Source organism: Oenanthe melanoleuca, chromosome 13, assembly GCF_029582105.1.
Source record: "Oenanthe melanoleuca isolate GR-GAL-2019-014 chromosome 13, OMel1.0, whole genome shotgun sequence".
In the NCBI taxonomy this organism is placed as follows: Eukaryota; Metazoa; Chordata; class Aves; order Passeriformes; family Muscicapidae; genus Oenanthe; species Oenanthe melanoleuca.
Genome location: NC_079347.1, coordinates 10401471 through 10427385, shown reverse-complemented (window position 1 = coordinate 10427385; position 25915 = coordinate 10401471). Strand labels below are relative to the sequence as shown.

At 43.5% G+C, this 25915-nt stretch overlaps 1 protein-coding gene across 2 annotated transcripts in view; it reads right to left on the bottom strand.

The window, feature by feature from the left end:
* RASGEF1C (RasGEF domain family member 1C) overlaps positions 1-25915 on the bottom strand; it is a 73052-nt gene that overhangs the window by 9841 nt on the left and 37296 nt on the right. For both annotated transcript variants that reach the window (XM_056502397.1, XM_056502398.1), the window contains exons 2-10: positions 20780-20962; positions 19074-19196; positions 16508-16645; positions 11788-12000; positions 9662-9736; positions 6285-6380; positions 5119-5221; positions 4940-5019; positions 4209-4304 (exon numbers count right to left, since the gene is read on the bottom strand). In XM_056502397.1, the coding sequence (XP_056358372.1) occupies positions 4209-4304; positions 4940-5019; positions 5119-5221; positions 6285-6380; positions 9662-9736; positions 11788-12000; positions 16508-16645; positions 19074-19196; positions 20780-20962 (1107 nt within the window). The remainder of the gene's footprint in view (positions 1-4208; positions 4305-4939; positions 5020-5118; positions 5222-6284; positions 6381-9661; positions 9737-11787; positions 12001-16507; positions 16646-19073; positions 19197-20779; positions 20963-25915) is intronic.

Genomic DNA, 25915 nt, shown 5'->3' with positions numbered 1-25915 from the left:
AAAGGGCAGTAGTGTCTAGAGAGACCTTCAGCCACCTTCAGGATGTATACTGAGATGAAAGTGAACTGAACACAATGTTCACTGAGCACAATAATATGACTAAGAAAATGCTAAAAGCCCAGTTTATTATCTACAACATCAGACAGCAAAGAGCAAAATAACATTGCAGAACTCTTCCCTTTCCTGTTGTGTCCTTATAAGCAGAGATGTTGAACACACAAATTGAGCAATTTAAACACAGGTGGGAACCAAAGAATCAATATTGTCCCTGGACAAGGAAAGACAGCATAAAATTTGATGACCAAGGACTTGTCTACAAACAGTTAATAAGGAGCTGTTTCATTTTCAACAGCTCCATGCATGGCTACCTCTTGAGGTATGTGATTTCCTTCCTAGTGCCTGATTAGTACAACCTGCTTCTCCAAATTAACCTGAAGACAACAGGATTGAAAATAATAAGTTGGTTGACAGGAAACTGCTAGCAGTAGCCAGGGAGACCACTGTAGTTCTCAAAATTAGCCCTGGCCATCCTCCAGGGCAGAGTGGCAAATAGCAGTGATCCAAGCCTTCCCTCTAACCCATCAGAGTTGGGTCATAGTTTGCTATGAAAGAAGTCTGGGTAGGACTTTTGAAATTGATGGAATTACAAGAAGGGATAAATAAACTTTATGCCAGATGTTCTACAGCAGAAAGCAGAAACATCCTGAAGTGCATCCTCAACCTCAGCAGAGATCCAGAGAGAAGCAGACTCCCTAAGGGTCCTTTGTCTCACAGCTCAAAGGGAAAAGAAAGATAACACAAAGGAGTCCATGAGAGCTGACAGCCAAACCTCAGTCTGCTCACCTCCCCAGCAGTGACACTGTGACAGCAAAAGGCTGCTTGGGGAGCTTGAGCTGAAGGCCAGCTGCCCCTCTGAGAACTTTCCTGTGGCAGAAATGTCTGTCTTTTAAACCACCAAGTACAAACTAAACCACCATGAACATAAAACACACTGCATGGCAGTGTCCAAATGTTTCCACTGGTCTGGTTGTGTATTAACTGAATTGGAGCTTATTAAGCAGCACCAAAGTTAAAGATCCCTCATGGCAAGCAAGAACAGCCAAGAGAGCAATCCTTTAGTTAAGTATTTTATGTTATTCCATCTCATGCTGTACATCAGCTGTAACAGGATATGAAATGGACTCAGAACAGGATTGGCAGCTGTTATTTTCCAGTTTATATGGATGCTACAATGTTGTGGTGCTCCAATGAGTGTGAACAACCATAGAAGTGAAAACACTAAGGCAAGGAGTTCACAAGCTACTGTCAATGTGTGTTGTGAAAATGGAAGCCAATTTCTGTTCTAGCTGAATTACCACATCCAGTAAACTTTTAAAGATCTGCATCTCTGCTAGGTTCCTTATGGGACAGCCACAAATAAACTCTGTAATGTCATTGCAAACAGCCATAAAAAAGTCTGGACTAACACTCCAAGAGCCACTGGATACTGATCCTGATACATTCCACTGATAAAACTCAGGAATGAAAACAAAGCACAGCCTTATCCTCCCAAAATGCTGAGCCCTCCTATTAGGGTCAAGTGGAACAATTCCTAGTCAAACTGAGCTAAGTGTGTTTCAGGATTTATTTTCACATTACCCAAACTAGATCAATCAACCCTGAAGTAAAGAATACAAATCAATCTATGTGGTTTGTTTTCTACTAAAAATGATGATGACTCTGTAACCAGTGTGGTCTCAAAAGGTGGAAAGATACAGATAGCTGGAGCCAGACACTGATCCCCAGCTAGAAATCACTGCCAGGTTCTCTCTACATATTTTTTTTGCAGGCAGATGTGAGCTTGTTCTGTCCTGCTTCACTGCCTGGGAGCAAGGTCAGCACCATTAGTGGTACTAGACATGAAGGAAAAGCCTTGCTGAGACCAAAGGTACACAAATGTGGGCTGGATGCCAGGCTAACACAGCTACAGAGCCCCCAGCCAGCTCAGAACGTGGCAGAGCTCACTCTCATCTCATCCAAAAGGCACTAAAGACATACCCAGGGATACCAATTCTCTACACATTTCCATGGAATTGCTGCATTTTTGTCACCATTTATTTCCCCAATTAAAATATACTACCCTGTATGTTTTGCTTTCCAACTTTCTCTAGGAAAAACAACAAAAGTGGCTACAATTATACTCCAATACTGGCTTCACTCCAGGCACTTTGCTAGCAGAAAACCTGGGTTAGTGCCAGAAACTCATATTTCTCTCCATTTCTATCCCACTTCCATGCCATCCAACCCACCCACGTGCTGAAGGACAATTGGCTTCTGCAGAAAGAAGAAAGTTAATGAGATCCAACATGTTCTTGCTCCTCAGTATCAGACAGAAACAACACACAGCACTGTACTGTATATACTCCCAACATTTCAAAGCCAGAGCTATGCCATGAGTACCATGCAGTTTCCCAGTGGAATGACTTCATTTTGGAACTGTCACAGGTCATTTGACTGCACAGACAAAACCAGACTTACTTACTAACCAGTACACCCCTCTGCAAGCACAATTCAGTTTGAAGATAAAAATTTTCTTCAGAGTGAGCTTTGCTATGAGTTTGCCAAGAAACAATATAACCTCTTCTATCAAAAATAAGTGATCATGTTCTTTTGGATGTGTTCAAGTTCATTAAAACAAATGAATTATAATCTTGCTTAGAAAAAGAATTCCTTAATCCTACAGAAAGCATTTCATGATCTGCTGTTTATGACACTGTAAAACACCCAGTATGATAAGCTACCAAATCATATCCTGGAGCATTTTCCTGAACTAATGTTGTCTACACAAGGAAAACAGAGTATGGTGTTTTTCTGGTGTTAAATAGATTCCTTTCAGTCTAATAACCTCTCTGCCATCAGTATTAACCAGCTGGGGGTAGAGATATGACAGAGATTGCTAGCTTCACAGGAAATTAAGTCAAACAATAAAGCAACTGGTTTGAATATCTATGATGGTTGCAGAAGAACTAAACTGCAAAAGCATCTCAGACTGACAGGTCCTCACTGCAGTGTGTGAGAGTTGAAAGAATTGCTTTTCCAGTCACAAGCATCCAAATCATCTCTCCTTTGCATACAGAAGTGCTTTTCAGAGCAACTCAGTGTACTCCCATTGCAGCTGAGTCAGCCTGCCACCAGATGCTGATCTCATTTCACTATAAATGCTGTGAGATTCCATTAGCTTCAGCAGATTTACATCAAATTTACAGGGGTGTGAGATTAGCATCTGGCCTGGCTCCTCTCATGAATGAATGCTAAATTCCATATTGTGCTTGTTCATGCAGCATCTACTTTAGCTTTGCCATGCTTAGTGCAGAGATTACCCATTTATGACTATGGGTAATTGCAGTGTAAAACACAAACCCTCTTTCAGATACCAAAAAAAAAAAAAATTGAACGGAGGAATAAGAAAATTAATGAGAAACATATTGGGCCACAAAACAGGAGGATCCTACACTCTAACATCTTGTCAATCTGATTTTGGCAGCATCAGTGATATGTCAGAAAGCTCCACATTTGCCATGAGCACTGATAAAACACTTAAATTCTTGCTCACTGAGATGGCAACAACAACAAAATGAAATGAAAATTCACAAGGACAGAACCCCAAATTTGCTGCCATGGATTCAGACTAGACTCCCTTGCAGGACTTGTGGTAAATCATCTTTCTCTAATGTAAATGGAGATCCACCTGGTCTCCATTGCTGTGCCCTTTGCTCTCCATCCCATCTCACCCATCACACAACAGGAGCTTCTGTGCCAGAGCCTGGGGCACTGTGCTAACAAAGCACAGCTCCACCTGCATCTGCCAGGCTCACACTCCATCACCAAAATAACTCTTTTCAGTCTGGAATACCTGTTCCATCAGGTTTATCAATCTAAACAAGGTCAATTTTCCAGAGATGTAGAGACACTTGTACAAAGCCCTCCATGCTGTGTGTCCTGCCCTCTCTAACCCACTGTCTGCCACAAAGATTTGCTTTGATCCTATCCAGCCTCTTTCAATCACTTTTTAAAAACATATTTTACATTTCCAGTTGCATCTGAAAGCACACAGGCCTTGCACTGGTGACACATGGAATGAGGAGAGCATCTGCATCAAGGGTTGGAGCCAGTGAGTCGCAGAGCCATGCACCTGGCCGTGTGGAGGGGCTGGGGTGTGACACACCCACCTTCTCCCTGTTGCTGTGAGCAGTCAGGGACCTGTGGGCAGCCCCCCGCAGCGCCGTCCGGTAGTTGTAGAAGTTGCCTGTAGGGTCCATCTGGTGCTAGTCAACAAAACAACACACGGTGGTTAGAATGCAGCCTGAGCCCTCCAAAGACTATTTTACACCCAGTTGTAGCAAAGCAAGAACAGAGCAGAGCCTCCATCTTCAAAATGTACACCTTCAAAATCCACATGCCTGCAGAACCCCATGCACCAAGGACACAGTGAGAGGTCTGCAGCCCATGGCTGTTCATGCCTTTGATTTTTCTACTGAGCTTTTGTGTGAAGAATAAGCACTGCACATTCTATGTGTTCCAAATCCTGGAATCCTCAATACAAAATACAGCCTTGGGTCTTCACTCAACCTCCAAGGTACAGATTTGGGAGCTTTACATTCAGCATCATGTCCATGGATAAACAAAACATGCATCAGTGGAAACACTGTGGTGTGCATATAGGTACTTTGGGGGTTTTTAAATTCCTCTTACTTATTTGAGTACTCTGAATTCCATCTACATATCATCAGCTTTACACCCTCCTCACTACACCTGGGATATTTCAGCTTAGAATCAGGCCCTCTGCCTGAGAAATGTGTCTCCAGACATCTCACACCTGGATAACAATGTAAAATTTCCAAACAAAAATATCCTGAATATACTTAAATTAGTGGATCAGGATTTTATATTTTTTTTTTACCTCGAGAATGAAAAATTTGGCTGTTTTCACTTTTGACCAAGTCTTCTTTAGCCTGGAAACTGGACTCATATTCATTCCAGCTATGAGTGAAAGAGAAAAAAACAGAGCCATTGATAAGAGCTGGGTTTCCTTTTCATCTGTGACAGCTGATGGAAGACCTGGTTAGAGGCTGTACTTACAAATGATTGCCATCAGTGAATTAAAATTCCCAATGTTAAAGCACTCTCGGGCAACGTCAATGAAGAATTCGATGACTTGTGCTCGCTGCTTCTTTTTTGCAGGCTGTAAATTAAAATAAATGAGTATCTGTAATGAGCATATGCAGAACTAGAGGTCATCCTAAGCATTTGTTCCATGCATAGCATGGCTTCATGCACAGCTTGGGCCATCTGCTTTCAGTCACTGGCCCTAATTCTGTTCCAGCAATCCAGTGGATGCTGGTGACTGGCAGCCTCTGAAATCAAAGCTTTCATTGCAGTGACACAGAAGAAATTCACAGCAATTCCCAGCTCCAGTGACTGTCTCAGTGCTGGAACAAACAGCCCAAGCAGCCCTGAGGCAGAGCCTCTGCTCCCTGCTGGCCTCTCTCCAGTCCATGGGCTCATCAGCAGAGACTTCCCTAAGGGCAGGATTTCACACCCCTACAGCAGCAGCATCTTTGTCCCAGAAAGAGCTGGTTTCATTGCATTCATCCCTTTCCCCTCTTCTGCCCCTTTAGCAGCACGGCCAGGTCAAATGATAGCATTTAAAATACACATTTTAATTGGACTGGAATTACTCTATCTTTTCAAAGACGATCTTCAAGTGGTAATTCTTATGTGTCACAGGTTAACCAGGCTCTTTAAACTATTATTATTCCTCCCTTCCATACCCTTTTCAAAGAGGAAAACATTAATTTAATTTTGCTGGGACCAAGTTAAGAAACAACAGCCACAGCTACACTAATGGGCAGCAGGACAGAGAGCCATGCAGTGGGAATTCACACACACAGCAAATCTTTAGGATGACAGATAACAAATATGGCTCCACTAGAATCTTTGCTGGCAGAAATCTCACAGGATAACTCAAGGCATTTTTTCCTCTCTTTTTCCCTGCAGGGTTCATTATTCCACACTGTGCTTCTACTACATCAAGAGAACGGTGCATTCCCCTGTGTGCTACTGCCTCTGGTTTGCAATATGTTTGTCATTTATCAGGTTGCTTCTTCAAGTGCAACATTACTAAAACTTACCATCAGATGCTTAGCTGGGTCATAAGAAATAAATCCCCAGGATTGCTTATTAATAAAAAATCTCGGAATGGGGCTTCAGTATGTGGTAAAACATGGCACATACTTGTAACTTACCATACAAATTTCTGTTGCTACGAGATAGCAGAGTCTATTGAACCATTTCACATAGGCCTCAAGGTTACTTGTCTTCTTCTGCTCACTGAAACAAGTCTGGGGGGAAAAAAAGCACAGAAAAATATAACAACTGTGTTCCAGTCAGTGATCTGATCACTAAGATAAATACTGCACAAAGGTAATTACTGGCCACATCTCTCTTATGGCATTTAAGAGCCCCTTTTAAAAATCCTGTGAGTGGCAGATGGGGGTCTAGCTGGGTGTGTCACACTGCACAATTCACACTGATGTCCAGAAAACAGCCACATTTCGCCTGCAGCAAGTGTTCCCTGAAAGTCTGCACTGACTCTTGTTCAGTGGGATATAAAGAGCTGAGGCATTGCAGGGTTCTGACATCAACAAGGACGTGCAGACAAAATAAGACAGGCACAGTCTTCCACAGCAGGCTCAGTCTGTGACTTTGATTCCAGCATTTCCTCCACCTCAGTAAATAAAATTACCCACAGCCCTTTTCTGGACCAGAGGGACCAGAATTTAGTGAAGTGTACAAGAGATAAACAAGAGAAAAACACAGTTCTGGTTGATTTTTTATGAAAAAAAACCCCCACATTTTCCTTAGTGAGTTTTCAGAAAAACAGGTTCTTAGCAACCAGCTCTGCCCAGATGGCTGTGCTTGAACAGGTCACTTACATGCCAGAGGCACTTCACTGAAAAGAGCCATTACAAGAAGCATATTTTTCACTTATTTATATAAAACTTAACATAAATTCCCTAACTGATACAGGCTATGTGAGCAGATACTTGGCTGAACTCTTCCATTTCCTTTGTCATCAACAGAAAATTTGAGTTCAAAGGAGTGATAGAGCAGTTCACACAGCCTGAATATGTTGCTTGGGATGATAAGAATTCAAGTGGTTTTCCCAGCTTTAAATTCTTAGACAGTCCATCAAGGACACTCAGCTCTCTAAAGCTCAAGAGATTTGAACTGATCTGAACATTCAATAACATCCACTAGAGGGTACCAGAGAATACTGATTTCTGTTTTATTACAACGATCATTTCCCAGAGGTACCATAAACACATGCCACTAAGAGGAAGATCATAATGCATAAGCAAAGATCCATTAATGTCAATGGGATCACCCATATTATGTAAGGTAAACCAGTAACTAAGAACCCATTCAGAAATGTGGCTTATTATGATTCCCATGGTAATTCAAAGTGAGAAAATATTCACCTGTGATTTTGTATACAGACGTGTTTGGAAACAGAAATCACAGTATCATGCTATGGAAGAGCAAAGTCTAACAGGACTGAAATTCTGAGCCACTTTATGAATAGGCTACAAACACAATAAAAGTGTATTTTTAAAGCATCTCTAAAGTAAATGTTAGCAAGCAGCATGTAAATATCAAAAACCCAAAGGAAACCCAAATCAGCCCCAGTTCTAACCACAGCAGCTGCTTTCCATGTGCTCTGTTTCTTGTTTCCTATTACAGCAAAAAGTACACAAACCCCAGGTTTTGTTCTGAAAATAGTATTTCTATCTCAGAACTGTTGTCCTGTGCCAGGGTGTAAGAGCCACAGCTAATAACACAAAACTTGTGAAAAATGCTTTTTAAAGGTTAAGCTTTATAAATGGCAGCAATATTTAGCACCTCCCAAGCATCTTCCATCTGCAGCTCAGAATGCTTGATAAACATTCATAAGTGGAGCCTTTTGAAGCCCTCATGCAAAAAAGATGTTTAATATGATCTCCAGCTGGAGGGAATTCAGACCCTGTGTTCTTCATGGGTCAGGGAACATGACTCCATGTACTACTTTGTCCAAAGATGTGCCTCAAGAAGGGCAGAGGAGCTGGGGAAGGGTCTGGAGCACAGATTTGATGAGCAGCAGTGAGGGAGCTCAGCTTGGAGACAAAGAGAGGGAATCTTCTTGCTCTCCACAGCTCCGTGGAAAGAGGTTGTAGGGTGGGAGAGAGTCACTCTCTTCTCCCAAGTAGCAAGCAGCAGGACAAAAGGAAATGCCCTCAAGTTGTGCTAGAAGAGGTTTAGATTGGATATTAGGAAAAATTTCTTCACTGAAAGAGGCATTGGAACAGGCTGCCCAGAAACTGGAATCACCATCCCTGGAAGCATCCCAAAAATGTATGGATGAGGCACCTGGGAACATGGTTTAGTAGTGGCCTTGGAAGTGCTGGGTTAAGGGTTAGAGTCAATGATCTTGTAGATCTTTTCCAACCTAAACTATTTTGTGATTCTGTATGCAATGCTCTCACTCTGGGCAGTATCCTGGCACAGAAACTTTCCTAAATCAACCACACAGAGCATGAAGCAAAGCTCCAGACTACCCCCACTGTGATCAGCCTTGCTGACTTGAAGCCCAGGTGGCTGAAATCTCACTGTGGTTGGTTTGGTATCTTCTGTTGCTGACACACTTTGCTCCCTTGGGTTTCCTTTCTAAAGAATGTGATCAGTGCCCAGGAATTCCATCTCTGCCTATTTCCCTCATCCTGAAACAAACTGCAGAATCTCCATGAGTCCAAGAAGAGAAGGAAAGGGCCCAATGTTCCATCCATCCATCCATCCATCCATCCATCCATCCATCCATCCATCCATCCATCCATCCATCCCCTATTACAAGCTATTTTGGTGCTCTTTGTGCAGCTCTACAAACAAAGGTCTTCCTGATACCTTTGGCATCCAATGAGGAAATTCAGCCATTGATGTACAGTCTCAGTGAGAATGCATATATAGTTCAGGGGAAGAATTTTCCACCCTTTCTCTTCAGACAGTATGTGAAATCTCTGACTCTCCCTCTCCAGCTAGGAAGCCTCTTTCCTTACTGAGGCACTCATTGAAATCTTACTTCAAACCTCAGTGGAATCAGTGGAAAGACTCCAAGTGGCTTTCACAGCCTTTGGATGAAGCCCTGGTCAGGCACTCTGCTCCCTGTGGTGCTTTGGGTTACAAGCCATTGTTAGAGAGAGAAGAGTTGATTCATGACACACTGACTCATTGCTGTGGTGTCTGGGCACACACTGAGGCCATTACATCACATCCCAAGCCTTTGGTCCTTCAGCAGAGCAGCAGACATTCCCTGGCTGTGTACAGCCACAACCATCTGTCCCAGTCAAAGGAGGTGGAGGAACAAGCCCAAAAGCATGTCAGGGTGGGGGCCAGTTTATCACCAGGGAGGAATGGCAGTGACCTGCCAGTGTCAGCTCTGCCAGCAGGGTCCCATCCTTGCCATGACAACACAGGTCACCAGCTGGCCTGGCCCGTGTCAGCTTGAGACTCAGGTCCTGCTCTTGGGGACCTCATCACAACAGGACAAACTGTGGTCACAGGACACACTTTGTATGTGGAGAAACCATACCTTGGTGCCATCCAGAGGGTCCTTGTGTACAAATGCCTGCACAAACTCCTCAGGTCCAATGTGACTTAGTCTTTCCTGTTGAGGGAGTGGGAAGAGAGAAAAAATAAGAAAGCACCCCAGAATATCTTCTGTTTCTCTTGATAAAACATTGTCATTTTCTGTCAGCTCTGAGTGGTGTCACTGAACTGGTAGACAGCCAGCTAACCAGACATTAAAATTCATAATAACAATTAGAACTATGTCAGCAGAAAGATGAAAATTAGAATAAATACGTCTCATTACTGCCAAGCCACAGTAAGTGTCCCCTCCCCTGCACTGGATGCACAGGGCTTCATCTGGGAGGCAGCAGCCATCAGTTCTGTTTGGTGCTCCCTCGGACCTGCTGAGGTGCAGCATCCCTCAAAAGCCTCATTCCCAGCTGTTAAATGGCAGTAACTCTGTCACCTGGTGTCCACAGCAATCCAGTGCTCAGCTGCCCACTCTGGGCTCTGCCCTGGCTCCCTGCCCACCGACCCTCAGCTGCTGCCCTGGGGCACTGAGGATGCACATGACACCCTAAAGGCTTTGCTTACACTGGAGAGTGTCCCAGGCACTAAGAGAAACAAGAATAAATAAGGTATCCAGATCTCTCTTAGTAAAAGAGAGGCCATCTCCAGCAGCTCCTGAAAAAACCATGGCAGCTCCAACCACACACTAAACTTCCTGCTAGGCTTTTCACTCTCCTTAAACATTTTAATTAGGAAAACAAGTATTTTCAGTAGGTTGTAGGCCACAAAGGTATTTCAGACAAGGTATTTTGGAATTCCTACAGCCCAAACTTAGAATATTCAAGCAACAATAAAATAAATGGTGACTCTGCTCAAGGGAAAATTTTATGTCCAGTTCTATGCTTTTTCTCTGGGCCTCTCACCTTAACACTGATAACTGTATAGGGCTCTTACTAATCAATAACTGTTTTAAATAAATATCTAATAATCCTTACTAACAAATAAGCATCAGACAGTTTCATTGCAGAGCACTTTATGTATCTGACATAGCAATGAAAGAGAAGGGAGAGAGAATTGATTACAGTACAGTGGAATTAAAATCTGTAGCTGCAACTGTTTTAAAAAGGCAGTGCTGCCTCAGTTACAGGGAATTTCTCCTTGGAAGACAGCTGTACTGTGGAAGAGGGAAAAAAAACAAAAGCAAGAAAAAACTCCATGCAAAAGTACTTCTACTCTCTGGCTTAAGTTATATAAAGCAAAGAGAGCCAAAGCTAAATGTTCTGAAAACTAACAATTGCACTTCTTGACAAATAGAGTATAAGCTATCTTCAGAAATCCAAAGGCTGATTTCCTAATACTCACTCCAATCCAAGTGCGTTTCACGTTTTGTTTTTCCATCCTTCTCCTGAAGGATGAGCAGAGTCCACAGGAGGACAGGCAGCAGGGCACCAGAGCAACAAGAGATCTGCAGATGGCAGCAATGTTTTATGTTCTGTGCACATCCAGGAGGTCCGTGGGGAGGACCTGGCCCTGGCAGAAGGGTGTGCAGCACAGCAGCACATCCAAGGCTTCAGCACTGCAATTTTGCACACAAGAGCCTGTTTGGGAACAGACTGCAGCCCAGCACAGGGGGACAGCAGGAATTTGTGGGGGTGGTATCTGCACACCCTTATATGTCCAGACACAAAATCCCAAAGGGAAGAATGAAAGCCACATCAAACAACTCACACACTTTGTGTATCTGGAGAAATGGCTTTGAACTGCTAAAATTTCTTCCAAATTTATAAAAGGGTTAATGACCAGCCATTTCAATAGCACCTGCAGAGCTTGTGGGGTTCTGAGCACCATACAGAAGTGACATTCCTGGGACTTGACTTTGCTGGGATAGGATTCTCATTTCACAAATAGGCAAGCTGAAGTACAGTGACCTGCTCCAAGCTGCACAGGGACACTCTGATAAATAACTTGCTTCCCAAGCATCTCTTAACCTGTCAAACCCTGCCTCCTGCTGCAGTGCTGATACAGCATGGAATGTGCTGCAGCACTGCTGACATTTTTTGGTTATGTCTGGAATACTTAGCAGCTGATGGCTTAAAATAACATCTCTGGCTGCAGAAGTTGGGAACCATTCCCACTTACCAGCTCCACGTGTGTCAGCTGCTGAGCCAGGGTGTAAGGGTCACTGCAGACACTCAGGATTTCTCTCTGAATTGATGGAGGTTTAGTTTTAAAGGCAACCAGCTTATCAGACACAGCAGTACTGATCTTGACAATCCCTTCTTGCCCATGGCTGAGGGTTGCAAGCTTCTGATTAAGGGCTTGCAAAAGCTGATTCATCTTTTTCCAGTAAGCCTGAAGAGACAGGGAGAGAAACATAAGCCACCCAGAAAACTTGACATAGGAGTGGTTTTTGTACTGAATTTTCCTTACAGCAAAATACTCCTAAGCCAGCAACAGGTTACCATTTTATTTCCAACAAGCCTATTTCAGAATAACCAGTTGGCTTAATTACAGTTCTGTGCTCTGGACACAGAGACTGCAGTCAAGAGAAGAGGCAGGCATGAGTGGTGGGTTGGGCTGGCACTGATACTCCAGATTCCTGCCAACATCAGATTCAAAGGAGAGGCAATGCTACAACACGAGTTACTGCAGCTGTCTGGAGCACAGCAGCTTTAGGTACCTATCTTTTATGTCAGTTATGGTTTGGCTGAGAACTCTACCTGTTAATGCTGCCTTGTCAACTCTAATTTATCAGGAATAAGAAATGTTTCTAATGCTATTTTGTCCATCCTTTTGACCTGAATGCAGAAGGAGCTTGCAGCTGCTTGCTACCCAGCAGGTGTGGCTGGAGCATTGTGTAGCTTTGAGTATTTCATATCCAAATGTTAATTGCAGCTGAAGGAAGCTCATATTGTACTCCAAGCCCAGCCATGTGCTCAGGATCATCACTACCAACTTGCCCAGGTCGTTCTCAGAGCTGGAGCGACTCTTTACAGACAGTAAGTGGAGTCTCTGGCCATAGAGGATGGGCAGAAAGAAATTACTTCAACTCTTCATGACTGGGAGATGCAGACATCACAAAACTGAGATAACAGAACTGGTGGGTTCTGAGGACAAAGTTAATTGAAAATGTCCTTGGCTAGACTGTGCCTCACCCTTTACAAAGAACAGCACATGCCTGTGTCATGTCCCAGGCTGCATGCTGCTCAAGGGAGCCTTTGGGAAGTAATCCCAAGATTTAGATCCAGCCCCTTCAGAGTTTTGTAGGCTGTGGACAGTCTTCTGTGTTAGGCATGGACAGCATTAATGCTTTAAGCGTTCAAGGAACCAGAAACCAGAGTCTCACCTGCACAGAACACAATCTGCACACTGAGATAGCACCTCCTCCTATTTCACAGTGAAGGATAACTTCTCACTTCTACTCTGTCTTCATTACAGGGTAGGAAAGCCTAGAGACCTTTAGAATGCCCCAAGTGCTTCAACTTTTGCCACAATACTTTGTAACTTTGATGCAGCTTTTCTAACAAAAGGTTTCACCTTGCTCTCTTGGATTCACATTGCTCTCCTTTCACCTAAGGAAGATGCTCTCTTCAGCTGGGCTAGAATGTGTACCAGATAAGCAGGATGTAGTCAGGCTTTTATATATATATATATATATATATATTTTTTTTTTTTTTTTTTTTTTTTTTTTTTGTTTTTTTTTTTTTTTGTAGAATAGAGCTGTTAAGTCTGAAGTGAAGCAAATACCCAGAAGACAGGAGGAACATGTCTTGGAGAATGACAACACACAATGTATTTGGAATCAAATCTCAAAGGTGGAGTGAAAATTGACTGAGGAGAATAAAACCTCCTGCTTTCAGTTTTTATCTGTTACTGATGTATATTAGCTCCAAGAAAGACCTTCTTCATGTAAATTCTTATGTCAACAGGTGGTCACACTTTTGATTTACAAAGAGTGTTCTGGACTCAAACTACTGACCACCATCTAAATATTTATCTGTTTTACATCCAGGTGTGTCTGCAAATCTCAACAGAGCTTATGAAGTTCTGAGAATGCAGTGTGGTTTTTTAGTGAAAACTCAAATAGTTGCATACTCAGCATTTTGTAAACTTATTTTGTAAACGGGAAGATTAGTTTTTTTGGGGTGGAGGGACAGCACTGAAAACCAAGCCTTCTAATGAATATAAAACATCTGGCTAAAAGAATTGGCTGCTTCTCTTTCTAAAAGGAGTTTGGATGAAAAATCTTGGACCAGCCACCTCTATGCAGTATCAAATTCTTCATAGTTTGAATGAAAAGCCAAAAAGCCACATAAAATTGCTTGAAAGGCATGCATATTAGCCAGTCTTTCAATAAATCTTTATCAAGAAATCTAGTTTCACCTTGTTTGGTAGGGAATATGGCACAAAAAATAGATATGGACAGTGAACAAAGACTTAGGTAAGCCAACCAGCTAATAAAGAATAAAAAAAAAAGAGAGACAGTTGAAGGACACAAACACAGAAATCAGAGCTCTTGAAGAGACTCACTGGAAATCAGTTGGGTGCACCCTTGCCAAGAAAGCTTTTCTGTGCACATTGGGAGAGAAATTAAGAGAAAAAAAAAATCCTGCTTTTACCCTTTTAAAAGCCTTTCCTGCCTTTTTAAACTACTTCCACTAACTGAAAACAACATTGTTCATTACCTCCAACGTGCTGGTAATTATCTTGCCACAAAGTGACCCCCCACCGTACAGGGGCCGCATGCTGGACTTTATCAACCAATTTCACTTCACTGCCACATTAACAGTCAAAAGAAGCACACTACTGTTTAATATTTAAAGAAAATGTTTCTTTCTTAACTAGGAAAGTTCCTCTGAAGACAGCAGGCCTCAGCAGGTGGCTTAGGAGCTCAAATTTTAATTAAAATTTCTAACTCTAAATGCAAATCACAGCACTTGCTAAGAAATGCTTCTCAGCATGGACACCTTTATAAGCACATCACAGCCTTTAGAAAGTGGACTCTACAAAGGACAGGAGCAGACACTGCAGGGGAAAATCCTGCACTGACCTACATGGACTGGATGACATCACAAATCTTTCAGTCTTTAATTTCTGTGGTTCACAATGAGGAACAAGTTTCTTCCAAAAAACCAACAGCGACCATCACTCTTCTGTGCTGTCCCTTAAAAAAAGGAAATTTGCATTCCGAGGATATGAGCTGTTTCTTAAATTAATTATTGATTTTGCTCAGGCATAATCACTTGCAATTACAGTGCCTAGTAATATCTGAAAAACAGTGATTTGAAACTAATGTAGTCTGAAGCCCCCCAGGCACCCACAAGCATTTGTACACAGCTGTGCATGCTGCAGAGCAAAGGTGAGCAGGGCTTGCTCAGGTTAGGCAAATAAACCACTGCTTTTCATGCAGAAAGTTGATTTATAGCATTCATGATCCTTCACCAGGGCAAACACAGCTGTTAAAGAGCACATGGTAAGTCCCAGCTCTCTGCCCTCTGGTTCCTTCTGTCCAGAAGACACAATTCTGGTAGGTCTGTATGGATTTCCTTCACCTCTGATGCTGAAGGCATCTTTTGCCATGGCTGGCCAGGAGCAAGTCCATTGCCTCTTTCTCTTGAGGGAATTCTACTATCCTGGTTAATGGAACTAAAGCCACTTTGGCTCTGAGATTTTTGTTGCCTTCACCTCTACCACTGTCTCACAGCTTCCCTGTCCTTGCCCTTTTCTCCCATGGGCTTCCCAGTCAGTCAATCCATGCCAGCCTACAGCCTCCTGAAAGTGCCAGACATGATGCCAGCCCAGTCCAGGAGCAGCTGTTCCCTTTTACAACATATTTCATGTGCATAAGAGAGCCCAATTTCATTTTTGTTGTGCTGCAGCCCTGCTAATTCCTCCTGTCCTCTCTCCACTCTTGTCTCTCTCATCCTCATGGATGAGATGGATGTTCTTGTTGTTCTACTGGACTGGACCCCTCTGTGGCTTGAGGCCAGGCCTTCATGTAGCCAGTGGAACTGAGTTTTTCCACATGCCATGGTTAACCCAGAAGTAATTAGAGACTCTCAGTGTACTGTTTGCTTATTATTTTCATGAACCTTGTGGTCTTTTTAATGTTTCTGAATTAACGTATGGGGTTCACCCACCTGAATTTGCAAGCAGGTTTCTCAGAGGCTCCATTCACTGTGACCCACTGTGCCACACACAGAGCTCACATACTTGAGCACCAGGACCATACAGACATCTAGGCTGAGTCTGAGCTCAGCAGGCCACACACTGCTGTCTTCTGCCACTCCTGTGCTCCCAGACAAGCTACGTGTCCCTAATATTAGTATTTTCTTTAAATAGAAGAACTTGGATCCAGAGAAGCTGTGGATGCCCCACCCCTGGAAGTGTTCAAGGCCAGGTTGGACAGGCTTGGAGCAGCCTAGTCTAGAGGAAGGTGTCCCTGCCCATGGCAGGGATGTGGAACAAGATGGTCTTTAAGATCCCTTCCAACCCAAAGCAGTCTGTGATTCTCTGATTCTAACTTGGGAGATCACAGCTCTGCTGCTATTTGAATTGTCACCAGCACATTGAGTCTATGCTATGCCTTCATATATTCCTTCTATAAAATGGGAATGTTGTTATCCTACAATTCAGTGTGTAGGAGCTAAATTCCAATGCTCACTGCTCCAGGAGCACCTAAAGAGAGATGTGGCTTTCAGGGAAGATATTACAGGTTTTTACATTATTGGAGAACAAAACGCTGAGAGTATCCAGGAGGAGGCATGGAACAGAATGCAGATAAAAGAGGAAAAGGAGGAACCAAGTGGGAAAATGAGCTTAAGGTATCAGCAGAACATCCCTAGCCAAGCATCCTCACCTCATCACACGGGGCTATCCTGTGAATCATATCTTTCAGATGGCCAATCATCCGCTCCTCCTGGAAGTCATACGGGAATGTCTCTGTCCACTCTGTCAACAGCTGTAGGATTTTGGGTCCAAATTTTCTGATTCGAGCCTGAAATGCAAACCATTGAATGATGGGCATGGATTGAAAGATGTTTACTCATTAAAGTCTCTCACTGTGTGTCACTGAACGTGGGGCCAGGTTTTCAAAGAAGGCATTTGTGTTGCACCTGCAAAACCTGCACACATGCATACGAAGAGTGTGGTGCACAAATAATACATTTTGGCATGCAAAATGTACCAGAACTCAGGTGCATGCACAACTGCCTGTTTTACATGCAGATTTAAGTATTCTGCACATGCAATTGGCCTGTTTATGGCTGGATGGACATTTTGTTGGTGCAACCTTAATACCTTTTTTAAAAATATCTGGCTTTTTTTCTGATTTGAACCATTTGTTCTTCCCTTTTGTACTTACAACCCTTCTATATTTTCATCCTTCTCTGAAAAACTGCAATGACTTTCTTGACCAACAAAGAGGTTTTTTTGCTCTTTTGCTTTCTGGTTGCATGAAAAAAACTGCTTAGTGACCAATGGCAGATGTACAATAAAGGAAAGATGAACAAAACAGCAGCACTTTTGTAACTTTACCTGGGCTGCTGGTAATGCTGCTCTCTTCCCACATGAACTCAAGGTCATGATGGGACAAGGACACTCACATGGCATACAGCTGGATGCCCTTCTGCTGGAGATTTATCTGAGGATGTGGCAGTGGAAATAATTGGCATGGAGCAAGGAGGGAAATGCAAGGAATGGCACAACTGGTGCATTAGTGTTATCTCAAAAGGCAGCCAGTGCAGCTGCTCCCAAAGCTTTCATCCTCCATTATGTGAAAAGGAAATGGTGTTAAACAACAAGCTGCATTTTTATTTACAGAAAACACAGACCTAAACAAACAGCCTTCTTCTGCATCCCCACACACTGCAGCTAAAGTTCACCCTGTAATCAGGAAAAATTATACTCTTAAGCTCCCCGGCTCTTTGTTTTTCAACCAAGGTGGTTAAAATGCATATTTCAGCTTTCCACCAACAACAGGTTTCAATGAACCACATCTCTAAAAATAACTGCTGTCAGCTAGCATTAAGCTCAGGCTCAAAGACCAGCAGGTGGCTGCTAAAGGGAAAGCTTTATTGGAAACTACAAAGGTCTGGGGAGACATTTGCTCCAGCTGTGTCAACTGCATTAAGAACTGATGGAGAGGACTTTGTGCAAGTCACAGGACATGGGACGGGAGGTTGCTTTGTACAAAATTTCAAAATCAGCCCCACTTTGGGGAACACAAAATGAGCTGTGTCCCACCAACTCTGTGTTGCTACAAAACCCAGATGCACTTTAGGTGGATAAGAGGTCTTCTTAATAAGACAATGTTTTTCATTTCAGCAAAACTTTGCAATGCTCACATTTAATCCTCCTAAACTTGTATTATAGAATTGGAGAACAGAACCTCACACCTTAGAAAACTTGTTTTGCATGGTTCACCCCATACAGATATTTCTATTAACACTGACTCTATGGGTGAACCCCAAGCCTGGGATTGCTGAGCATTCTGGAGAATGGCTCTCCATTGTGAAGGCAGAGCTCCTGTTACTCATGGAACCATCTGCCTGTACAGAAAACAAGCACATGGTCAGATGTTGGTGACTCAGTATTTGATGCCAAATTCAGTTTCAAAGCTGGAAAGCCTGATCCTGAAAAGCATTTCAGAATTTTGGTGTTTCTGGAAATTTGCAACAAATCTACTGCTCTGAAGGTGCATCTCCTGTTCCAGATAATGTACTGAACAAGTGTTCATGAGTGCTCAAACAGAGCTTGGGCAGAATTCAGCACTGAACAGCACCCAGTGGGATCCATCACCACTGCACTGTCTGTGGCACGTATACATACACTGTACCAGTCTGCACAGTCCCTGGGGCAAAACAGGAGGAGTGCTGAGGCAGGAACAGCTTGGATTTTCTCATTCTGTTCACCTGTCTGGGCCCCATTTCCAGTGTGCTCTGCAGCACAGAGGGCAGGAGGGTGGTGGGCAGCTGCTCCCTGTTACACGGTGCTCAAAGTGACAGGGAAGGCCAAGAGGAAATATTACCAGAAGCAAGAATGCAAAGGGGCAGAGACATCAAGTAAAAATGGGAGAGAGAGTGGTGTGTGGACATCTGCACCTGACAGTGTGTGAGGGTTATGTCCTACCTCCTTGCATCCTGCAGGCTTCACCAGAGCCTTAAAGAAGTTAAGAAGGAAAGTCACCTGGGAAGACTGAGACAGGGGAAAAGGGAAAATTAGATGAAGATTTGAAGTGACTATTGCCTGAAGCATTGCTCTCAGACATAAGTACCAGGATGCCTCAATGTCAGTAATTTCAGTGGCAAATCCTTTATGAGAAAGCTCCATTCAATCTAAAGAGAGGCAAGGGGCACACACCAGAGCCCCAGAATCCTCCACCCATGAAAATACCTCACATCTTTCTGCTGTAAAGATAAACTAACCTTGTCCAGCACGGGGTCATCCAGCCGCTGCTGCTCAATGCACTTGTGGCAAACTCGGGACAGAAGCTCATGGGGCTCGATGAAGAGTCTGGAACTCAGCAGGAATGTAAAGATATAGGCTTTCTGTAGGAGAAAGACAAGCAGTCACACAGTGGGTAATATTGACTGTAAAACCCTAAACTTCACAGCTTTTTCATTTCTACTTGGCAAGACCTTATTATTTAAAAGATAACAAATCTTGATCCTGAATATGGAACTCGTTACACTGGGCACAGGTGGCAGCAGCATCTCCTTCCTCCACAGCATCCACTTCCAGCCCTTGGTTGCCTAAACAACCCTGGGTAAACTTCCAGTGAAGACAGTGTTCAGGTGCAAGCCCAGGTACAGGAGACAGCCCAGCCAGGATGCTGGAGACAGTGAAGCTAAATGGGCAGGAATGTCTGTGTTGCACTGGGCTGGGAGCTGCAGACACCCCCACATCAGCCACATCTTGCTACTGCCCTGCTGATCTCACCCAGTCTATTTTAAGCAATATTTCATTTATTCTATTAACTCCCCAAATTTCATGTCTATCAGCCAAGTCACATCATATGCAGCTCAACATCTGTGAAGCTGTGGGAAGCAGGTTTGCTGGATAAATCCTTGGATTATTCAAATTATTCCAGCAGTGAATTTAAAATACCTGCATGAGGTCTCAGTTGTTTGCATCCTGACCCCTCCTTGCATCCTTGCACCTGAATTATCTCCTTTCCCCCAGCCCTAGCCATGCTCCCTAGCAGCAGGTATAATATTACATATCACACATTGCCTAATGAAAATCTCACAGCCTGATCTGTCCATTACCTATTTTTATTGCCTTTCTGTTCCTTTTTTTTCCTAATTGAGATGCTTCTTTATTACTTATTTTTAGCTGATCAGACACTGAGCTCTGGGTAATTTAAAACATGCTGTCTGCTCTGCATTGATAACTTTCCCAGTCTCCTCAAGTACCCACAAGTCAATTCTCCTCTGTGCTTTGAAATACAAGCCATGGAGATATATTAGCACTTAAAAGTCTTCCAGTCAAACTCTGAATTCCACTGAGGATGTGCAAAATCCAGTGAAGTCAATAGCTTGCAGGACCATAAACCTGCTTCCAGTTTAGATCCTCACACTCTTGGTGAGGAAAAACCTAATTTCCACTGATGGAGCAAGGATTAGGATCTGGATTGTGCTGTCGAAAGTTGTGAATACAACACCAGGTGAATTATAAGCCCATCAGAAGAAGCGTCTCTGTTGTCACCAAGGAAATGCTCTGTACACACAAAGAAACCAAATTTCAGCAGCCACTGAAATTCAGTTAATTTAATGCCAGTTCTGACTTGGGAGTTTTTTTGCTTCAGTTTTCCTCTAAACCTCTCTGGGAAGCACTGCTCTTTTTGAAGTGCTCCAACTGCTGCATCACTAATTCATCACCACAACAGCTTCCCCCATACCTTGTTCTCTTATTTAAAGGCAGTATTATCTTTGGGATCTGCTTTTTCATGGGAACAATTATAGAGCAGTGAAACAGCATTTAAAGCAATGCATCAATTTACCAAGCTTTAATTGTATGCAGCTTTTAAATGAGCCCTCTTAATTCAAAATTTAACACATTTGCACTTTTGCATAAAATGCTGCCCCAATTCATCAAAATTAAAACTTTTATTACACTGAGAATTGCTTACTTCAGGGTAGTAATCAGTGGTAGGTATCAGATGCTGGATTAGGGCATCCAGAGATGCTGAGGTAAGGTTCCCATCCTGGAAGATCAGTCCTCCTTGTTCACCTTCTTTTGAAGTATGTAGATGAGGGCTGAAGCCACAAGGGGTAAACATACTGGTAGGACTCAGTGTTTGGGGCATGCCTTCCTGCAACAGAGACAGGGACAAGATCCATCAGAGCCACAGCCACATCTGTCTTCTGGCTGATTTGAACAACAGCCGTAACAAGAACATCCTGTTCACAAAATTAACATGATCCCTTCTTGATCACCTTCACATCTCCTTCATTGCTGGCACTGGCAGATCATGCCTGCAATGGGCAGAACACAGAAAATGGGACATTTTGATTAATGCTTTTGGGCCAGAAAGTGATGGCAGATACTTTGGGCTCCCCCCAATCAAGAGTGTTTGTGATGATTCCCTTTTCACTGCCATGTCTGATTAGCCCCACACAGGAGAGGAGAGATATTTGGGACTTCAACCTCAGCAGCTTCCTGAACAAGATGGAGCAGTTTGTTTGAACCTCTGCCCTCCTGAGAATGAGGCAGGGAGAATTTAGGGGGTGAGGGAGAGAAAAGGGGTGCCACCTAGAGCTTGCTTGGGATGGACTGTGGAGAATGCCCTGTGGCTCCCAGCAGATAGCAGAGGTGTCAGAATGAGTGAGGAGACAGAAGCAGGAGCAGAAATCAACTGGGGGAGGATGGGAAAGTTAAGGGAGTTGGAGGAAACAGAATGTGGGAGCTGATGAAGAGATTAAATAGCAAGGAAAAGAGAAATGAGGAAGAGTGAGAAGGCAGACACTCGAACTATATTTGGAACCTGAAGTTAGTCAGTCCTAGATCTATAGTTAGGTACTAAATAAATGTTTCAAAGAAATCCTGAGCACTCATCACCTTCACTAGAGCTGCTCAGTCCTCAGCACTTCTGAAAAGGAGGCCAGGCAGACTGAGCACATAGCCCAGATTCAAATCACAATATTTCAGTTATCTGGGTTTTTCAGGCTGCATTCTAGGTTTCATCTTGATTTTGTGGTTTACAATCAGCTTTGAATGTTCCTCCTGTTGAGCACAGTTGTCTCGTTTCTGAATTGCTGCAGAGGGATGAGAGATTTTGCCCTGAGAGCTTTAAAGCATCTTCAGCTGCCTCTGAAATCCCCCCTGGAAGCTGCTCCTCTCTCAGCTAGAGGCAGCATTATAGGACATGGACAGGAAAATAGTAGAGTGTGCTCCCTTCCAGGTCTGCAAATGCATCATCCAGAGCAAGGGACCCCTCTGTGACCTGACTGTTTGTTTCCATGTTCGATTTTACCTAAGAAAAGGGAGGATAGAAAGGAGATAAGAGAAGAGCACCAGAACCAAGCAAGATCTGCACCCTGTGCCCTGCTGAGCCAGCACTGATCTCCCATGGCAGAAGGCCCAGGGCCATGGTGACAGCACTGCCAGGGCTCGGGCACACACAGTCAGCAGACACACCTTGGGTTTAAATATATTCCTTTGCCCTTTTCTGTCTCTTTATTATCCCTTACAATTTCAAAAGCTGACCCATGGGTTTGGCTTAGAATTTGGAGTTTACCTTTCTCCCTCATATATATCAGCAGCTGTGCTGTGACCCAGACAGCTCAGCCTCAGCTCCAGGTACAGCTTGTTGTGCTCACTCCTGCCAAAAACCCTTCCCTGCCTGGCACAACCCAGCTACTCCCCCAGCTCAGAGTTACCCTGGGCCACCAAGGAGAGGGGAATCATTGCTGTAAACCAGGCAGGGTGTGAAGCCCTGGGAGAGGCTGGGAGCTGAGTCCCAGCTCCGTGGGAGATCAGGCTTTACAAGCAAAACTCGGGTGACTTCATCCTTCAAAGGAGGGACTGTTCCCTGGAGCCAGAAGTTCCATCACTTACCTCCTCCTGGGAGGCTCACAAGGGGCTGCCTCTGGGATTTGCAACCAACAGAAAGGAGCCAAAATGTCAAACCTGGCCAATTCCTACCATGACTGGAAAATAAACTAGATGCTGGATTCTTGTTTAAAGACCAGAATATGTAAATGCCATCCCAGCCAGGATGGAAGTTGAAGCATCTAGTTCTAATGAATGTGCAGATGTGCAAATGTGTCTGTTAATAAAGCTCTGAGAGCAAGTAATTGCTGCTTTTTGTACTACATAGCTCAGATTCTGTGTAGTAAATGGGAAGGACTGCCAAATCCCATTTGTTACTTCTAACACGCTCTATGTTATGGCTTGTTTCTATGGCAATAATCCCAAGAAGGATTTCATGTCCACATAGATCAAGAAATAAATCTCATGGACATACAGCTGTCTAGATGAGAAAAAGAAAAAGTTAAAACAGCTGTGAACTTAGAGGACACATCCTGGCTGCAGCATAAAACAGAACTCACAAGTAACGATTTATTCGGTGCAATCTCTCACTGTCAAAGCCATTTTTATTATCAAACAGAAATCATCTAAACAGGATATTGCCTGAACTTTTGCATCTTTTTAAATGAGAAACCTTGCTGAAATACATAGTAATGCTTTTCAGGAAAAAGCTACATTTTTAAAAAAAGGAAATAAAACAGCTGTACAACTGTCACTGAGACATCTGTCTTGAGTATTGTCAAGAAATTAAATTTGACTTTTTTATTATGAAATTCCTGGTCTAACCTCAAGTTTTCAGGCAAGGCCTGTGTCATATCTGGCATGATTGCCACCTTACTTGCCACCAAAGAGGACTTGAAGGCTTTAACAGATGCCTTTTGCTCCCTTTTATGTTACATTCACAGCAGGATGAGGCCAGCTGTACAAAGGATAAAAGCCTCTTGCACTACTAGGCTCAAAAATAACTAACATTAGCATTTGGCAGACATGAATTCGGGACAGGGACTTCTCTGCTCACACCACCTAATTTCTTTTTCTGTTCATACATTTCCAGAGTTCTCTTTTCAAGAGTACTAAATAGAAACAAGATCTTTCTTTGAAAGAGCCCCAATACAGAGACAAGGTTCTGCTGTCAATCACTCACAGGATACAGAAACAAGGAAAGCACTACAAGGAAAAACAAACAAGGAGATTTATCTTATTGAACTCTTTGGTGAAGGAAAAGGCAGCATAGACAGAGGCAGACCCTTCCCTGAAGAGCACAGAGACAGGATGAGAGGCAGAACTCCCAGGCTGAACTGAGAAATTCCAGCTGAAGAGAAAATCATCCCCTGAGCACTGTGTGAAATTGGAAGAGGGATCTGGAGAGGACGTTCAATTTCCATCCTGGGAGGTTTTCAAGCTCAACTAGACAAGGCTGAGCAAGCCCTGCTTCAAGTGGGAGCTTGGACTAATGAGTGCAAGCAGTCACTTCTGATTAGCTTCTCTGTGACTCTTAACACTCATAGTTCCATTCAAGCATTGCCCCATTTCCCTGGCAAGTAAAAATTGAGTCTAGATAATTAGATATTTGTAAAGAAGTCCATCTTGTCATAAAAAGTTTTTTCCACTTTTCCAGCTTGAATGTGGTAAAAACTACTCAAAACCTAATTTGAAAACCTCATGGACTTAACCTGGTCAACGAAATTTAAGCATGAACATTCAGCAGGTGCTTCCATGAACTTTCATCCAATTCAACACACAATGTTTTGCTGTTCCTCTCATTACAGAAGCAAATCTGATGCCATTTGATAAATGGTGCTCTGGAGCAAGTGAGATGGTGAGATGTTAATGAAGGGCAAACTTCCACCCCAACATGCAAAATGACTGATGATACAGGTGGCTGCACACACACAGCATTTAAACTACCTCTGTGTTCTGAAGGGCTGAGACCAGGAGAGAGGAAAATGTTTCTGCACTGGCTAAAAAAAGCCAAAAAGAAAATCCAGGGGCAGACTGTTCCTGGGATTGGTCTCTGTTACAGAAGCTCCCATGTGGCAGAAGGCAGGATATGTGCCTCCTTCCTTGCCTACAGAAAAACAAGGTGATAAATTGGAAACAAAGGCAGATCGGACTCAGCACTACCTGGAAAAAGGAATACCAAATGCTGCTGGACTGGTAACATTTTGTGTAAATTTTACCAAAATGTTATGTCCACCAGCAGTGGCCAGAGCAATCAGCACCATCATTTTAAAAAAATGTCAGCATACACCTTTTAAACTTTCCCCACTGGCCAGCACCGCTCACTATTTCAACACAGGGATGAAAAAAAGACATAGACACTTCTCACTACAAATGATGCTGCTTACACAAAATATTTCAGGACTTGATTCACTGAGTTCACCAATGCTTGGTAGAAAAGTTACCCACAAACTCTGCACCTATCTACATCTGCAAGTGCCTTAAAATCTCTGGAAAACTAGTGCCCAGACCTGTAAGACTGAGGAGGCTTAAAGGAGTCCTAAGCATGCACATCCTGCTGATCTGGGGCAAGAGAGGTTCAAGGTGCCTGAGGATGGATGCAGGCTGCCAGCTCTGCCTTCCTGGCCAGGCAGGTGACCTGCAGCACAGCCAGGAGGGCAAACAGCCACCAGCATTCCCAGCTCCACCACTTTCTGTTACACGTGTCCCCATGGCAAGTGCAGTTAGTGCTAATGTGGACATGAAATGTTCAGGAAACATTTAATGTGGCTTTCAGCGCCTTTGAAGTGATAAGTGTTTTATCCTTTATCAAAAACTCAATCACACTGTTTACTTTTGATCTTCATTTCATCTCTGCCTCCCATCTGCTCTGCCTCTCTCCAGGGGAAACAAGAGTTGGTGCCATGTGACGAAAGGAAGGGGGCTGCTGACTTATCTTCCCACCCACTTAACTTTCGGATTAACCAAATAAATAAAAGTCTTCCCACTCCAGGGATGAAAGGCACACGCTTCAGACAATCTCCCAGCAGAATTACAGGAGCTAGGGAGGGTGGTAAGGGAAGGTGTGCAGGCTGGGGCATCCATCTGTGCCATGAGAGAGGCTCCAGTGTCACTCAAGCAAGTCAGCATTGGGAGCACGGGCAGGGGACAAACCAAGGCTATGGGAGACCCAAGTCAAGCACTAATTTGGCAAGGCACAGACTTTAACTAACCCAGAGTGAGTTGGGAATCAAGATAGGAGACATCTCCCATCCCATCTCAATCCTGCAAAAGT